The sequence below is a fragment of the Lithobates pipiens genome, unplaced genomic scaffold, assembly GCF_037356315.1.
Source record: "Lithobates pipiens isolate NorthernLeopardFrog02 unplaced genomic scaffold, aLitPip1_a1.2 Scaffold_16, whole genome shotgun sequence".
In the NCBI taxonomy this organism is placed as follows: Eukaryota; Metazoa; Chordata; class Amphibia; order Anura; family Ranidae; genus Lithobates; species Lithobates pipiens.
The window spans coordinates 617,034,527-617,051,418 of record NW_027507748.1 but is presented as its reverse complement, the minus strand read 5'-3'; the positions used below and the strand labels follow the sequence as shown (position 1 = coordinate 617,051,418).

Here is a 16,892-nt window from a genome sequence, read left to right as displayed (position 1 = left end):
GCCCTAATATATTCCCTATTTTGTTGATTCTATAACTTTTGCACAAACCAATCAATATGCACTTTTATTGCATTATTATTAATAATGTGTGTGTGTGTGTGTGTATATATATATATATATATAATTTTTTTTTTTTTACCAAAAATATGTAGAAGAATACAATGCCTTGCAAAAGTATTCACCCCCATTTTTTGTGTTTTGTTGCTTCACAACCTGGAATTAACATGGGTTGTTTAAGAATTTGCATCATTTAATTTACAGAACATACCCACAACTTTGAAGATTTTTTTATTTTATTTTTTTTGTTCTTTTATTTTTATTCTGAAGCAAACATCAAATGGGACAAAACAGAAAAAGTCAATGTGTATAACTATTCACCCCCCCCCCCCCCCCAAAGTCCATACTTTGTAGAGCCACCTTTTGTGACTATCTCAGCTCCAGCTCCTTCAAGTGGGATGGTTTGCACTTGTGAACAGCAATCTGCACAAATGTCTGACTACAGATTTTCAATTGGATTGAGGTCTGGACTTTGACTAGGCCATTCCAACACATTTACATGTTTCCCCTTAAACCACTCAAGTGTTGCTTTAGCAGTGTGTTTGGGGTCATTGTCCTGCTGGAAGGTGAACCTCTGTCCTAGCCTCAAATCACACAGAGTGGTACAGGTTTTGCTCAAGAATATCCCTGTATTTAGTACCATCCATCTTTCCCTCAACTCTGACCAGTTTCCCAGTCTCGACTGCTGAAAAACTTCCCACAGCATGATGCTGCCAACACCATGTTTCACTGGGATGGTGTTCTTTGGGTGTTGTGGTGTGTTGGGTTTTCTTTGACCAAAAAGTTCAATTTTAGTCTAATCAGACCAGAGCGCCTTCTTCCGTACATTTTGGGAGTTTTCCACATGCCTTTTCGCAAACTCAAAACGTGCCATTTTTGTGTTTTGCTGAAAGTAATGGCTTTCTTCTGGCCGCTCTGCCATAAAGCCCAACTCTCTATGGAGAGTACGGCTTATTGTTCTATGTACAGATAATACAGTCTCTGCTGTGGAACTCTGCAGCTGCTCCAGGGTTACCTTCGGTCTCTGTGCTGCCTCTCAGATTAATGCCCTCCTTGCCCAGTCTTTTGGGCATACTGGATGACCTCCAGTTGATGGAACTTTAGGTGGTAGCAGTGAACAGAGCTTTATTCCAGGCCTGTAAACTCCTTTTGCAACTGGAAATCTCAGAGGACCTCCGCCCACAAAGAATGGGTACTTAATATGGAGCACACCCTCCGACTGGAGAAAATGATAATCTAGCACAGAGGGAGCCTGAGTAAATTTGACAGGCTGTGGGGGGATTGGCTGGCCATGCCAGGTCTTGCTCCTCTGGAATTAGTCCTAGACAGGATCCTAGGCTAAGGAAGGGATAAGTGTAAAATATATTATGCTACTGTACGAGTATGTGCCCGAGGGGAGCTCATTGTATTGTACTGGATTTGCTTTGAATCTTATCATTGGTCTGTTTATATGGTTGCATGTGCTTTAAGACTTAATAAACATTATCTCTGATTTAAAAAAGAAATCGCACGTATACTTGAAAAACAAGAGGAGTGGTCATCTGTGGGTCTCATGAAAAAACATAAAGCGTTAAAGCGATAGTAAAGCCCGCTTTGTTATTTTTACCTACAGGTAAGGCTTACCTGAAGGTAAAATCTATATCTCCTAAATGTTCACCATTTAGGAGATATTCACTCTGCATGCAATCAGTGCCATCGTTGCTGTGTGCTCTCTGAAGGTCCAGCATACCTTGCCGAAAACGTCAGAGCCTCATGCGGAAACTGAGGGCTCCTGCGCGCATGGATGGGAGTGACGTCATCGCGACTCCAGCCAATCGCACAGCTGGAGCATGCAAACCCATAAGGACCTGGGTAAGATTTCATTCCTCTCAGCAGTGACAGCGCGCTGCAGAAGGGCTTTGTTCTAAGGGGAGTATTCCATAATGTGCGATGCATACTGGCACATTATACAATTGCCTTACAGGTGTCACAACCACTTTAACCTTGTCTACAGCTGCCACTGTCCCTTATTGGTAGGGTTAATTTGCTTAAAATGAAGGTTTTGCCAGTATTTCTCTATTTTCTGCGTAATTCCCCAATTTGGGTTCCTTGTTCGTTTTTTCGACGGGTCAACAGTCTTTTTGGCTCCTTTCTATGGGCAGCTACACACCCCAGAATAAGCCTTAGGGTTTTGCAGGAGCCATGGGGTCAAGGTGGTTTGGCACTGCCGGATCTTTTTAAATATTATCTAGCTGGGCAAATGGTGGTGGCTGGCCGCTGGCTGACGCGGGAGGACGGGGATTCGGCAAATGTACTGGAGGCGGCTCTGTTGGGCTCATACGAAAGCTTGTCCTATTTGGTGTATAGAGGTCCGAAGGCTTCATTGGAGCTGACGGCCTCGATGCGAGCAACAATACGGGCCTGGGACAAGGTGCAGGCCTTGCTGAAACAACCAGAGGGGAGTTGGTCTCCTGACACTCCTCTGTGGTTTAATCCTAAATTGCCGCACTTTGGAGAAATCCCAGATCCGGTTATATGGGCCAAAGTTGGTGTTAAACAATTGAAACATGTGGTAGGACGGGGGAAACTTTTAACGTTTGATCAGCTTAAGGCTCAATATGATCTTCCAAATTGGTATTTCTTTCGATACCTGCAGCTGCGGCACGCTTTTCTCTCTCAGTTTGGTACTGGGGCTGTGGAGATGGGAGTGTCGCCTCTGGAGAAGACGCTGCAGACGGAGGATCTGAAAAAGCCTCTTTCCGTAGTGTACAGACTGTTGTTCCATGACAGACCAAAGCCTATCCAAAAATGTAGAGACATCTGGAGTGTCTTGGTACCTGACTTTGACGGGGATGATTGGGATGACATGTGGGGCTACCCGTTTCAGACCCTAGTCTCGGCTAGGGACAGACTTATTCAGTTTAAATTACTGCATAGAATATATTACACCCCGGCTAGACTGGCCAGAATTTATGGTACGGGTGCGGAGGGATGCTGGCGTTGCACAGCTGACCGAGCTGACTTTGATCATGTGTTTTGGCTGTGTCCACAGATTGTTGAGTTCTGGAGGGGTGTAACGCAGGTCTTACAGTCTGTACTTTCGGTGCCGATTCCGGTCACGGTCGCGACGTGTTTGCTCGGGCTGGTGGAGGAGTTGGCACCTCGAAAGGCGCAGAGGACTCTGATTTCTTTGGCGTTATTTTATGCACGTAAAGCTATCCTGTTATGCTGGAAGAAACCTGCACCTCCAACGATTTCCTACTGGAAGGGTTTAATTAATAAAGCTTTGCCGTTATACAAAGCCACTTATCTCAGTAGAGGGTGTCCTACTAAGTTTGAGAGGGTGTGGAGATGCTGGCTTGATGCTGCAGATACTGTGAATTAATTGCCAGGCGGGAGGTGCACTCTCTGAGGGGTGGGGGAGGGGCGGGGCGGGTGCTGCTATATTTGGGTTGGTCTACATCTTCATTCTGGGTATTCAAATCGTCGGTTACGGTATGAGTCATTTTTGTTGTATGGGAGATACGGTTGTGTTCATAAAATGAGCTAAGAAGTTGAGCGGAGGGCTGCACAAGGAGGAGTTTGTTGGGTGGGGGGTGGGGGTTTGGGGGTTCTGTTTTGGGGCTCCTTTTGTATGTTTGTATGTTATATGTGTGTTTAAAAATCTTCAATAAACATACATTTTCAAAAAAACCTTGTCTACAGCTTGGAGAGATAAATACATGACAGGGAGAACATTCACAAGCAAACAATGACCAGTGTAGAAAAAAAATCGCAGACAACAGAAAAGCTCAAAAACGCATGTTAGAATACTAGCAACACCTGTAGTGTGTTTTTTTAATATTCTATTTATTACAGAGAATAGTTTAAGTTTTGACAACTAACATTGTTCATTCTATTTTTATTTCAGATTCAGAATTACAAGATGGCCTGTAACTTGATTCTCGGTTTTGGAAATCAGCTATTCCGTCGTAAAGTTGTAGGATCTGACGACAAGGAGAGCAGATTGTCACGATGCCTCAACACTTTTGACTTGGTTGCCTTGGGTGTGGGTAGCACGCTTGGCGCTGGGGTATATGTGCTGGCTGGTGCTGTGGCGAGGGAAAATGCCGGACCTGCAATCGTTCTCTGCTTCCTTATTGCTGCTCTGGCTTCCGTTCTTGCCGGCCTATGTTATGGAGAATTTGGTGCCAGAGTACCAAAGACCGGTTCTGCCTATCTGTACAGCTATGTCACAGTGGGAGAGCTGCTGGCCTTTATAACAGGCTGGAATTTAATCCTCTCTTATGTTATTGGTAAGTTTTATATAAATAATAAAACATTTTAAAGTGAAAATCTATTGTGAATACCCACTTTCCCTTCATATTGAGTAATTTCAGTAAATAAATAATTTGATCTCTGCAGTATAGCTTTGTTATTTAGGTAGAAAAATATATTTATTTTTTTGTTCACTTTTGCAGCCAAATTGGGAAAACACCTGTTTTTATATCCGTTGCATGTTGCCATACACATAGTATAACTTAGAAAATTATTTTAAAATCGCTTCTTTTTTTTATTTGCTTAAAAAAAAAAAAAGCTGTAAAGGCTAAGGCTTCATGCACACGAGACGCAGATGCAAACTCTGCTGGACACATGTTTTTAAAAGCTGAAACCGGCGTTTAGAAACGCGCATTTTGCCGCGATTTTTACCGCGATTTAGCGGCGTTTTAACGCGTTTGCGTCTAGAAGCGTTTAGTTAAGCTAACATCATAGACCCTCCCCAGCTCAAAAAACAGTATTATTAACTATTTCAGCAATTTTGTGAGACCAGAGTGAGTAGCAGCAGCTGTGAGAGCTGCAGTGTACTTGTATTTAGCGTGTCACTTGCCACGGCACCTGCCACAAGTTGTGGATTGTCCACTTGCCACGTCACTTGCCACATCACCTGCCACGTCACTTGCCACATCACCTGCCACAAGTTGTGGATTGTCCACTTGCCACGTCACCTGCCACGTCACTTGCCACAAGTTGTGGGTTGTCCACTTGCCACGTCACCTGCCACGTCACTTGCCACAAGTTGTGGATTGTCCACTTGCCACGTCACTTGCCACGTCACCTACCACAAGTTGGGGATTGTCCACTTGCCACATCACCTGCCACGTCACTTGCCACATCCCCTGCCACAAGTTGTGGATTGTCTACTTGCCACATCACCTGCCCTGTCACTTGCCACAAGATGTGGATTGTCCACTTTCCATGTCACCTGCCATGCCACCTGCCACAAGTTGTGGATTGTCCACTTGCCACGTCACCAGCCACATCACCTGCCACAAGTTGTGGATTGTCCACTTGCCACGTGACTTGCCACATCACCTGCCACGTCACTTGCCACGTCACCTGCCACAAGTTGTGGATTGTCCACTTGCCACGTCACTTGCCACATCACCTGCCACGTCACTTGCCACGTCACCTGCCACAAGTTGTGGATTGTCCACTTGCCACGTCACCTGCCACGTCACTTGCCACAAGTTGTGGGTTGTCCACTTGCCACGTCACCTGCCACATCACTTGCCACAAGTTGTGGATTGTCCACTTGCCACGTCACTTGCCACGTCACCTACCACAAGTTGGGGATTGTCCACTTGCCACATCACCTGCCACGTCACTTGCCACATCCCCTGCCACAAGTTGTGGATTGTCTACTTGCCACATCACCTGCCCTGTCACTTGCCACAAGATGTGGATTGTCCACTTTCCATGTCACCTGCCATGCCACCTGCCACAAGTTGTGGATTGTCCACTTGCCACGTCACCAGCCACATCACCTGCCACAAGTTGTGGATTGTCCACTTGCCACGTGACTTGCCACATCACCTGCCACGTCACTTGCCACGTCACCTGCCACAAGTTGTGGATTGTCCACTTGCCACGTCACCTGCCACGTCACTTGCCACGTCACCTGCCACAAGTTTTGGATTGTCCACTTGCCACGTCACCTGCCACATCACTTGCCACAAGATGTGGATTGTCCACTTGTCACATCACCTGCCACGTCACTTGCCACATCACCTGCCACGTCACCTGCCACAAGTTGTGGATTGTCCACTTGCCACGTCACTTGCCACATCACCTGCCACGTCACTTGCCACAAGATGTGGATTGTCCACTTTCCACATCACCTGCCATGCCACCTGCCACAAGTTGTGGATTGTCCACTTGCCACATCACCAGCCACATCACCTGCCACAAGTTGTGGATTGTCCACTTGCCACACCACTTTCCACATCACCTGCCACATCACCTGCCACAAGTTGTGGATTGTCCACTTGCCACGTCACTAGCCACATCACCTTCCACGTCACCTGCCACAAGTGGATTGTCAACTTGCCACATCACTTGCCACATCACCTGCCACAAGTTGTGGATTGTCCACTTGCCACGTCACTTGCCACGTCACCTGACACAAGTTGTGGATTGTCCACTTGCCACGTCACCTGCCACAAGTTGTGGATTGTCCACTTGCCACGTCACTTACCACATCACCTGCCACGTCACTTGCCACAAGATGTGGATTGTCCACTTTCCACGTCACCTGCCATGCCACAAGTTGTGGATTGTCCACTTGCCACGTCACCAGCCACATCACCTGCCACAAGTTGTGGATTGTCCACTTGCCACACCACTTTCCACGTCGCCTGCCACATCACCTGCCACAAGTTGTGGATTGTCCACTTGCCACGTCACTAGCCACATCACCTGCCACAAGTTGGGGATTGTCCACTTGCCACATCACTTTCCACGTCACCTGCCACGTCACCTGCCACAAGTTGTGGATTGTCCACTTGCCACGTCCCCTGCCACGTCACCTGCCACAAGTGGATTGTCCACTTGCCACATCACCTGCCACAAGTTGTGGATTGTCCACTTGCCACATCACCTGCCACAAGTTGTGGATTGTCCACTTGCCACGTCACTTGCCACGTCACCTGACACAAGTGGATTGTCCACTTGCCACGTCACTTGCCACGTCCCCTGCCACAAGTGGATTGTCCACTTGCCACGTCACATGCCAGTCACCTGCCACAAGTTGTGGATTTTCCACTTGCCACGTCACCTGCCAGGTCACTTGCCGTGTCACCTGCCAGGTCACTTGCCACGTCACCTGCCACAAGTTGTGGATTGTCCACTTTCCACGTCACTTGCCACTTCACCTGCCACGTCACTTGCCACAAGTTGTGGATTGTCCACTTGCCACGTCACTTGCCACCTGCCATGTCACTTGCCACAAGTTGTGGATTGTCCACTTGCAATTGCAATTGTTTAAAATATTTTTCTAATGGTTTTTCATCATTTGAAATCATTTTTGAGATTTTTAATGTAAAAAAAATGTCACCTTTAAAAACGCTTATAAACGAAAACGCGGCAAAACGCGTTAACGGCGTTTTGCCGCGTTTTGCGTCTGAAACGTGGAAACTTTTCCGTCTGAACCCATTGCTTCTGGAAAAACGAGGTTAAACGCAACTGCATAAAAACGGCAAAAAACGAGACTGTGTGCATGGACACATAGGATAACATTGAATGAGTTCAGGAGCAGTTGAAAAAAGTGTCCAACTGCCTCTGAACACGCGTTTAACTGCGTCTCGGTTTGCTTTTTATTTTTTTTAATAAAGGGTTTCATCACATACACAGGACATGACATTGCATGCAAAAACATTGTCTCAGGGTCTACCATATTGATATTGCTAGCATTTCAAACAAAGTTAAAGCGTGACAAGATCAAACATTTGTAGTCACAGCAGACTGATTGGTATATTTATATATAAACTTTGTTTTGTGGAAAAAAGACCAGTCCATGTTTAGTGATGTGACACAAATTTTTACCAACAACTGGGGAGCAGAAAACATCTGAGTCAATTAGAGTCAAAAGGGAAAGACAGGAAGAAAGGGAAGAATGTGGGATTGTGCCGGAATCGCCGTCTGAGGGGGGTCCTGCCCACCAAGTGGTTGGTATAAAAAGAGATGGGGGGGGGGGGGGGAATTATGGTCCAGTGTTAGTCGCATATATCTAGGGTTTTAGTATTTAGTATTGATCACTGTTCCAGTACGGAATGATGGGCTGTTGTCTGTTTGGTGGGAAATTTAGCTGTTCAGTTCTACTGTTTTATATCTGGAAAAATATTTGAATTTATTCCAGTAAAATTATTTCTTGATTTAGGCCTGAAGCCCTATCTTTAAAGTGGTTGTAAACCCTTACAAACCACTTTGACCTACAGGTAAGCCTAGATTAAGGCTTACCTGTAGGTCCAAGAAATATCTCCTAAACCTACACGGTTTAGGACAGGGATATGCAATTAGGGGACCTCCAGCTGTTGCAAAACTACAAATCCCATCATGCTTCTGCCTCTCGGAGTCATGCTTGTGGCTGTCAGTCTTGCTATGCCTCATGGAACTTGTAGTTCTGCAACAGCTGGAGGTCCGCTAATTGCACATCCCTGGTTTAGGAGATATTTAACAAAAGACGCCGTAGACAGCGGCACACTATTGCCGTTAGCAGCATGCCTCTGCTAGCGGCAATATGACTTTAGTGGCGGCTCCCGTGCGCATGCGCAGGAGTGATGGCATCACTGCTCCGGCACTGTAAGTGGCCGGAGCAGTGATGCCCGGAAGAAGACGTACTAGACTCCGTACTACAGGGGACAGCGGTGACATCGCTGGCTCCTGTTTCAGGTAAGTGACACATAATGGGCTACTATGCGATGCATAGTAGCCCATTATGCTTTACCTTTGCAGGGAGACAAAAGAAGTAAACCCATCAGGGTTTACCTCCTCTTTAAGGCCTGCTGTAAGATCTTCCATTTATTGTATATTATTCAACCTTGCAAACCATTGTCCCTCAGTTGGGGGTGAGGAGCTTTTCCAGGAAGTGGGGATGCATGCCTTGACCATGTTTAACAGCTGCAGTAACATGGATTTTTTACTTTTTTTTGGAATGGGCACACGTATAATGCACAAACATGCACACATGCACACACATAACATACACGCACACACATGCTAGACACCTCTCCCTTGCTTTCACTTTCACAGTAAACAGTGTGCCCAGCTCCTGCACAGCCGATTTACACATCGGCTGAGGAGACATATGCAGCCACTGCTGGGGAGAGGGGGACTTTACAGCGAGACCCCATGGGCTGCCTGCAGCATGGGTGAGGAGGAGAGAGTAAAGAAGGGCGCTCCAGAATGACACCCCCGTGATGGGCGACACCAGGAGCGGGGCTGAGCCCAGCAGGCCCCGCTCCATTTTTGGCACCAGTATCGGCGAAAATTATTTTTCGGCTTTTTGCCGAAAGAGCCATTTTCAGCCAATATGTTTCAGCGGCTGAAATTTCAGGGGATCCCTAATTCATATACTGAATGGTTATAGACATGAATAAAACCGTAGAGAATATAAATTGGTCCATGGTAGTAAAATGTAAGACTTAACACATTTCGCTGCCTTATAGCTGCTCATCAGAAGCATAAACCATGGAAAATATCTAAAAACTAAAAATATTAATTCTAAATGGTCAAAAGGATAATTGATTTTAGTTAGGCAAATAAAAGAAAAAATAGTATATAAAGGTTTGTTACCAGGTTGCATAACCTACAACTGCATCTGTGCAGCGGCAGTGCAGCATTGAAAGTTGCCAAAAATCGCAAGGTCTCATCTCCGGGCACTGCGGTCGCCATAAGGGTGATCGCAACCAGCACAGATAATTTGTGGGCCATGTATGTGTGAATGGACAACCCTGTGAAGGGAAAAAGCAGTGAGCCTGATGGAAAACCTAAGATGCAAGATAAATACATGAGAAAGAAAGGTGATTAATGTAGAATGTAAGTGGATTATAAAGGTGAAAATCAGTGAGGTGAGCAGTGAAGGGTGTAAGGGGGGGGGGGAATATATATATATTTAATATTTTCTCTCATTTTGGGTTACTAGAAAATGAAAACAAACACGGGGTGATAGTGAATAAATACCTATGAATTACAGATGAAAAGAATGATCAGTGTGAGTGGAAGTGATCCAGGATGTGTGGAGTGAGAGATGTGCCTAAGTAAGCTGCAGCTACCACAACCGCGCTCCAAGCGTCAATTGGATGTACATTAAACGAGAGAGGAGCGCTTTTACCTGGGCGGCTCAGCCGTCAGGCGATTTAGCACCTGTTAACCTCTCTCGTGTGTGCGCCAATGGGAGACCCCTAGACGGGGGTGGCGTGCTATATAATAATCTTGTACTTTATTTTTAGGTACATCGAGTGTGGCTCGAGCATGGAGTGCAACATTTGATGAACTTATTGGAAAAAGAATTGAACATTTCTGTCTAGAGCACTTCACCATGAATCTGCCAGGTGTTTTAGCCAAATACCCTGATATCTTCTCAGTGTTCATTATTTTGGTGCTGACAGGTAAGGTGTTTTTCATCAGCAAATGTGAATACAGTTTTCTCAACTGCTCCTTGTCATTTATCTAATAAACAATGTGCAACCAAATGAAAATAGAGATTACACAAGGTTCCATGTATAATGCCATAACTTGCAACTCGAGGTAACTTATTATACTCCATTTTCCAAAACTGACTTTCTTGTATATTGTAATCTGAAAATAGTTACTTTCCACGATAAGTTTTTACAACCCTGTACTCCATGCATAGCTAATCTTCCAGTCATTTAACCATTTAAGAACCGCGGCATATCCGAATGACTACAGTGTGGCTCGATAAATGAGTGTGTACGATGTCTTTGCTCCCGCATGACCCTTAGGGCGCGCACCTCGGAATATCCGTGACCGGACACTGTGCATCACGGTAAAGGGCCAGTGACAGCAGCCCTTTACCACGTGATCGCTCCATCAAATGACGGAGCGATCACTTTTAAACAAGCCAACGCATGTCTGGCTTAGCTCTCCCCTCTCTGTACCGATCGATAGTGTGAGAGGAGATGGGGAGAGAGCGGTTGCAGCGCCCTTGTCTGGATCTGTAGTGCCCACAGCGCTGCTCTGTGCCCATTCCTGCACTCCTCCATCCATACTCAGCCATCCCATCCATCCCCATTCATGCTCGGTTATACTCAGCCATCCTCATTCATGCTCATCCATCCACATTCATGGCTTCCCCATCCACGGCTTTTTTTTACTTCTTTTTTTTCCCCCAAAAAGGGCACTTGAAAGACTGCTGCCCAAATACCATGACAAAAAATATTGCAACGATCACCATTTTATTCTCTAGGGCAGTGATGGCGAACCTTGGCACCCCAGATGTTTTGGAACTACATTTCCCATGATGCTCCACTACACTGCAGAGTGCCAGAGCATCATGGGAAATGTAGTTCCAAAACATCTGGGGTGTCAAGGTTCGCCATCACTGCTCTAGGGTCTCTGCAAAAAAAAAAATATATCTGTATATAATGTGTGTATGTATATGTTCAGGGGTTCTATGTAATTTTCTAGCAAAAAATACAGATTTTAACTTTTAAGCAAAAAATGTCAGAAATATGCTTAGGCGTGAAAGGGTTAATGGCTAAACCGCTTTCAACAATAGTGAGTACACCCCTAAGTGAAAATGTCTAAATTGGGCTCAAAGTATTAATTCATTAAATTTTTTGTGCGGCCACCATTATTTTCCAGCACTGCCTTAACTCTCTTGGTCATGGAGTTCACCAGAGCTTCACAGGTTGCCACTGGAGTCCTCTTCCACTTCTCCATGACGACATCACAGAGCAGATGGATATTCGAGACTTTGCGCTTCTCCACCTTTGGTTTTGAAGATGCCCCACTAATGCTGAATAGGGTTTAGGTCTGGAGACCTGCTTGGCCAGTCCATCACCTTGCCCTCAGTTTCTTTAGTAAGGCAGTGGTCGTCTTAGAGGTGTGTTTGGGATCGTTATCATGTTGGAATACTGACCTGTGGCCCAGTCCTTGAAGGGAGGGGATTATGCTCGCCATTCACACCTGAGACCTTGTAGCACTAACGCGTCACATGATACCGGGAAGGGATAATGGCTAATTGGGCCCGATTTGGACATTTTTGACTTAGGGGTGTACTCCATTTTGTTGCCAGTGGTTTAGACATTAATGGCTGGTTGTTGAATTATTTTGAGGGGACCGCAAATTTACACTGTTATACACTCACTACTTTACTACAATGTAAAGTACAATGTAAAGTGTCATCTCCTCAGTGTTGTCACATGAAGATATAATAAAATATTTACAAACATGCGATCGGTGTACTCCCTTTTGTGAGATACTGTACATAAAAGGTAGTGGTTGCATTTCATTAAAAGTCTTTTGACTGTACAATGTGATCACTGGGTCATAGCTGAGATAATGATCAATAGCCTTCCTGATTGGTGCCGGATCCTCCATTGTGGACCAGAGCAGTGAGTGACTACCAGGATTGAGCGCCACAAACCACACAAAGTTCTTTACAATGTCTGTTCAAAAACTGGTATGCAGTAAAATCTTTTTGCCTTTTTGCTGAAGGCATTGACATGTTTTTGTGTCTGTCTTTCTTTTCTTCCTCAGGTCTCTTGTCATTTGGTGTGAAGGAATCGGCATTTGTGAACAAGATATTCACATGCATCAATGTACTAGTCCTGGGCTTCGTCATCGTATCCGGCTTTGTGAAAGGATCCGTTAAAAACTGGCAGTTATCAGAAAAGGATATCAATACTACCAACATTACAGGTTTAGTCAAGTATGTCTGCCATTCCTTCTTAGCTGTTTTTATACAGGTTTCAATAAGTGTCAGAGGTGTAATTATTTCACAAAGTGGGGATCCATTCAGCTTGTGTCATGTATCTGTATGGTGTGAAGATTTTAAAGTACATCTCATGTTCTTTTAATAATCGATGCACAGGCTCACATTGGTGTGCCAAGTAAATCTAAGAGTTTGACATCAGGGAAATTGAATATGTCTGAGGTTTTTATGATGAGCGTTTTTCTATCACATGGATGGTCATCTGTAGTGCACAGATGCTGCCTATGTGCCAAAATTCCTCTTATTGGAGCAGTATACATTTAGCAGCTTGTGCTGCGTGCGTTTTGTATATTGGTGTTTGCAAAGCACTGTTGCTTGTTAAAGTTATGACTTAATGTGTTCTTGTAAAGAAGTCAATAACATATACAATTTCTTTTTTTTTTTTTTTTCTTTTTTTTTTAGTGAAACACAGTCGAATACCTGGGAATATGGCACTGGTGGATTTATGCCGTATGGTTTTGCTGGAGTCCTGTCTGGAGCTGCGACTTGCTTTTATGCGTTTGTTGGTTTTGACTGTATAGCTACTACAGGTGAGAGTACATGAAAGCTGTGTACTTCTGCTATATTCCAGGAGATAAAGTCACTGCAGTGAATGTGATTACAAAAAGATCCCGTATAGGTATTTTTGATGCCTTATTTTTCTTATTATATAGGTAATCAGCTAATTTTAAATAAACTATAAAATTGTACATTTTAATAATAATAAAAAGTATTCTTTTGTCTGTACTGCTGTTCCCAGAACCTAATAAAATGTATAGGTCTGCCGCTATACTAATAACATATTTTCATTTAGCTTCATATAGAGTATGTGAAGTCTGCCTTTTTTATATTATGTTTAAATTTCTTAAAGGTATTAGCTTTGGCATTTACACTTGACCATTGAAAGGCCTGTATTCCACCAAACAAGGCCTGTTGCTTACATACCCACAGGTATACCCTAGTTTTCACTTGGGTGTCCTGAGGGCTTCAAGTGAGGTCATCCAGTTAGGTTAGCGACAGTGTTTTGGGCAACAATTTGAATGATGGGCATCTTTAACTACCTATCCGAAAACTTATTTTACTTATATATATTTATTTCATTTTTTTATATATTTGCTTGATGCTAGGTGAAGAAGTAAAGAACCCCCAGAAAGCCATTCCTATTGGCATTGTGGCTTCTCTCCTCATTTGCTTTGTGGCATACTTTGGCGTATCAGCTGCCCTCACTCTCATGATGCCCTACTATTTATTGGACAAAAACAGTCCTCTGCCAGTGGCCTTCAATTACGTGGGATGGGGTGGCGCAAGATATGCTGTTGCTGTTGGATCTCTCTGTGCCCTTTCTACAAGGTAATTCACTTTTCTGTGCATGTATACATTTGTTCCTTAGTTTCCTTATTGGATATTATTATACAGTTGATATTCCATAAACCAGCTACTCCTAATATAAAAATAAAGTATTTACTTTTCTACCATTTATTGCACTTTGCACATTATTAAAGGTATAGTCTGCCTGTTGCAAAGATGTAATATATGCACCCACATTAATAAAACAAAAATGTGCATTTATGAAATGTTTGCATTGCAGCCCTGACCAGTGCGATGCAGTCTATTCCCCCCCGGACTCAGGTTCATATGGAGGTATGGACCTATAGTTATTGGGCTGGAGGAAGTAAAGGGTTGAAGGTGAGACTTGAAGTATTTCCATTCACAGATTCCCTATGAATGGATGACATGGCTGTGCAAGCATAGCCACAAACAGCTGTGCTAGGGGTGTGTGTAGGGAAGAGAACCCCAAAATTTGCATAAGTCGAGGACTGGGGACAGAGACCATGTTTCCATGTTGCTTTCTGATGGATGTTACATGAAATATGATCAGAGAAGAGGACTAAACTTTTCAAATGACTCTGGTTTAATGTATGTATTAATGCAAAGTACCTTCTATTGCTCATGGACTCCTTCAATCTCTACATTCCTCTTCTTCCTTCTTTTTTTTTTTTTCTTTTAAGGCTAGTTACATTTGTTCTACATGGTCCCACTGTATATAGGAACGTGGCGAGTCTTTCTCTCCTGATACACATAGCCACCCTCTTTCTCACCCCAGAGATGAACTATGGGCTTTGTAGTGTGCATAGAACAGTGCACCTGACTGCAACTAACATGCTTCTCGTTCAAAACAAATGGTTCTGGAAAAAGGAGAGGTTTGGGAGCTCACAGTGAACATTACATGGAGGCAAAAAACACATAATGATTTTATGAGAAATAGATTACAGATTTTGGTAGACTAAGGATATTGTTTAATGTTTTAATGCGGTTTCCTTTATAAGCCTGCACATTTAAAAACATTGTCCTGGTATCGTATAATCTTACGTTCACTAAATCTGGATATGATCGCCTAGTATTGCTTCTACTTTGTGGGACCAGTCTTAAAGAAAACCTTGTCATTAGTGAAATGTTTAACCAGTTCCCCACCAGCGCACGCTGATGCACGTTGGCAGAATGGCACGGGCAGGCATATTGACGTACAGGTATACCCGCGATCGTCTCACGGAGCGGCTGAACGGAGAGATGCCATTGTAAACAACATCTCCCCCCGTTCTGCCTAGCAACATGTGATTGGAGCAGAGATCAGTGTTCACTAAATGAAAGCCCAGCCCCCAACAGTTAGTAACACACCCCTAGGAACACTTAACCCGTACACTGCCACCCACTGGTTAACCCCTTCACTGCCAGTGTCATTTACACAGGAATCGCTGCATTTGTATAGCAGTGATTGCTGTATAAATGACAATGGTCCCAAAAATGTGTCACAAATGTCCGATGTGTCTGCCATAATGTCGCAGTCACAAAAAAAATGCCATAAAACTATCCCCTATTTTTGTAAACCCTATAACTTTTGCGCAAACCAATCAATAGCTTATTGCGATTTTTACCAAAAATATGTAGAAGAATACATATCAGCCTAAACCAAGGGAAACGTTTTTTTTTTATATATATATATATATATATTTTTGGGGGATATTTATTATAACAAAAAGTAAAAAATAGTTTTTTTTTTTTTTTTTTTTTCAAAACTGTCGCTCTACTTTTGTTTACAGCGCAAAAAATAAAATCCGCAGGGGTGATCAAATACCACCAGAAGAAAGCTCTATTTGTGGGAAAAAAAGGGCGTCAATTTTGTTTGGGAGCCAATTCGCCTGACCGCGCTATTGTCAGTTAAAGTGACGCAGTGCCGAATCGCAAAAAGTGGTCTGGTCTTTGGCCAGCAAAATGGTCCGGGGCTGAAGTGGTTAAATGGTGCGCTCCCCTAACACCCATACATACACAGCATGCTGCACTGTGGAGAGCAGAGTCAGATTTACACCTGCTTCATCTTCAATCCCGACCACACTCCACAACTGATGTTCAGATAGCATACTTTTGTTAATTTTTACTTTTAGAAACTCTACACACAATTACTGTTAATACTTCATGGTAGTATACTTCATGGTAGATTTTACAAATTCCCTGGGTAACTGAAATCAAGACAATACACATTTCAAATTTGAATAATTCATCTACTTAAATTGTAATAAATGTATATATATATATATTTTTTTCCTTCTCTTTTAGTCTACTTGGTTCTATGTTTCCCATGCCTCGTGTGATTTATGCCATGGCAGATGACGGGCTGCTATTTAAATTTTTAGCTAGAGTCAGTGAAAAGAGCAAAACGCCAATTATAGCCACAGTTTCCTCCGGAGCTGTTGCAGGTAAGCTGAAATATGATGTAGTCATTATTTTATAGTGGTTAACCTTACAGGGTTTGCATTATTCCTATAAATTGTGTCTTTTCATACAGCTAGAAGTCTGCCACATAAAAGGGATTGATTTACTAAAACTGGAGAGTGCAAAATATAGTGCAGCTGTGCATAGAAACCAATCAGTTGGCCCTCGTGGGCAGTATGTTGCTCTGATCCATAGTAACTAACTATGTAATAACACTGCCCCCTATGTTGGTTTATGTATTGCCTACTATGCTATTGTACATGCTTCTTTTCTTCAATAAACATTAATAAAAAAATAAAAAAAAAAAGAAACAAACCAATCAGTTTCCAGGTTTTAT

At 43.6% G+C, this 16,892-nt stretch overlaps 1 protein-coding gene across 1 annotated transcript in view; it reads left to right on the top strand.

Annotated features, from left to right (window-relative positions):
* Positions 1 to 16,892, top strand: part of SLC7A1 (solute carrier family 7 member 1) — a 91,183-nt gene that overhangs the window by 46,124 nt on the left and 28,167 nt on the right. The window contains exons 2-7 of the mRNA XM_077484082.1: positions 3,947 to 4,331; positions 10,302 to 10,460; positions 12,574 to 12,745; positions 13,211 to 13,338; positions 13,915 to 14,137; positions 16,400 to 16,539. Of these exons, the coding sequence (XP_077340208.1) occupies positions 3,947 to 4,331; positions 10,302 to 10,460; positions 12,574 to 12,745; positions 13,211 to 13,338; positions 13,915 to 14,137; positions 16,400 to 16,539 (1,207 nt within the window). The remainder of the gene's footprint in view (positions 1 to 3,946; positions 4,332 to 10,301; positions 10,461 to 12,573; positions 12,746 to 13,210; positions 13,339 to 13,914; positions 14,138 to 16,399; positions 16,540 to 16,892) is intronic.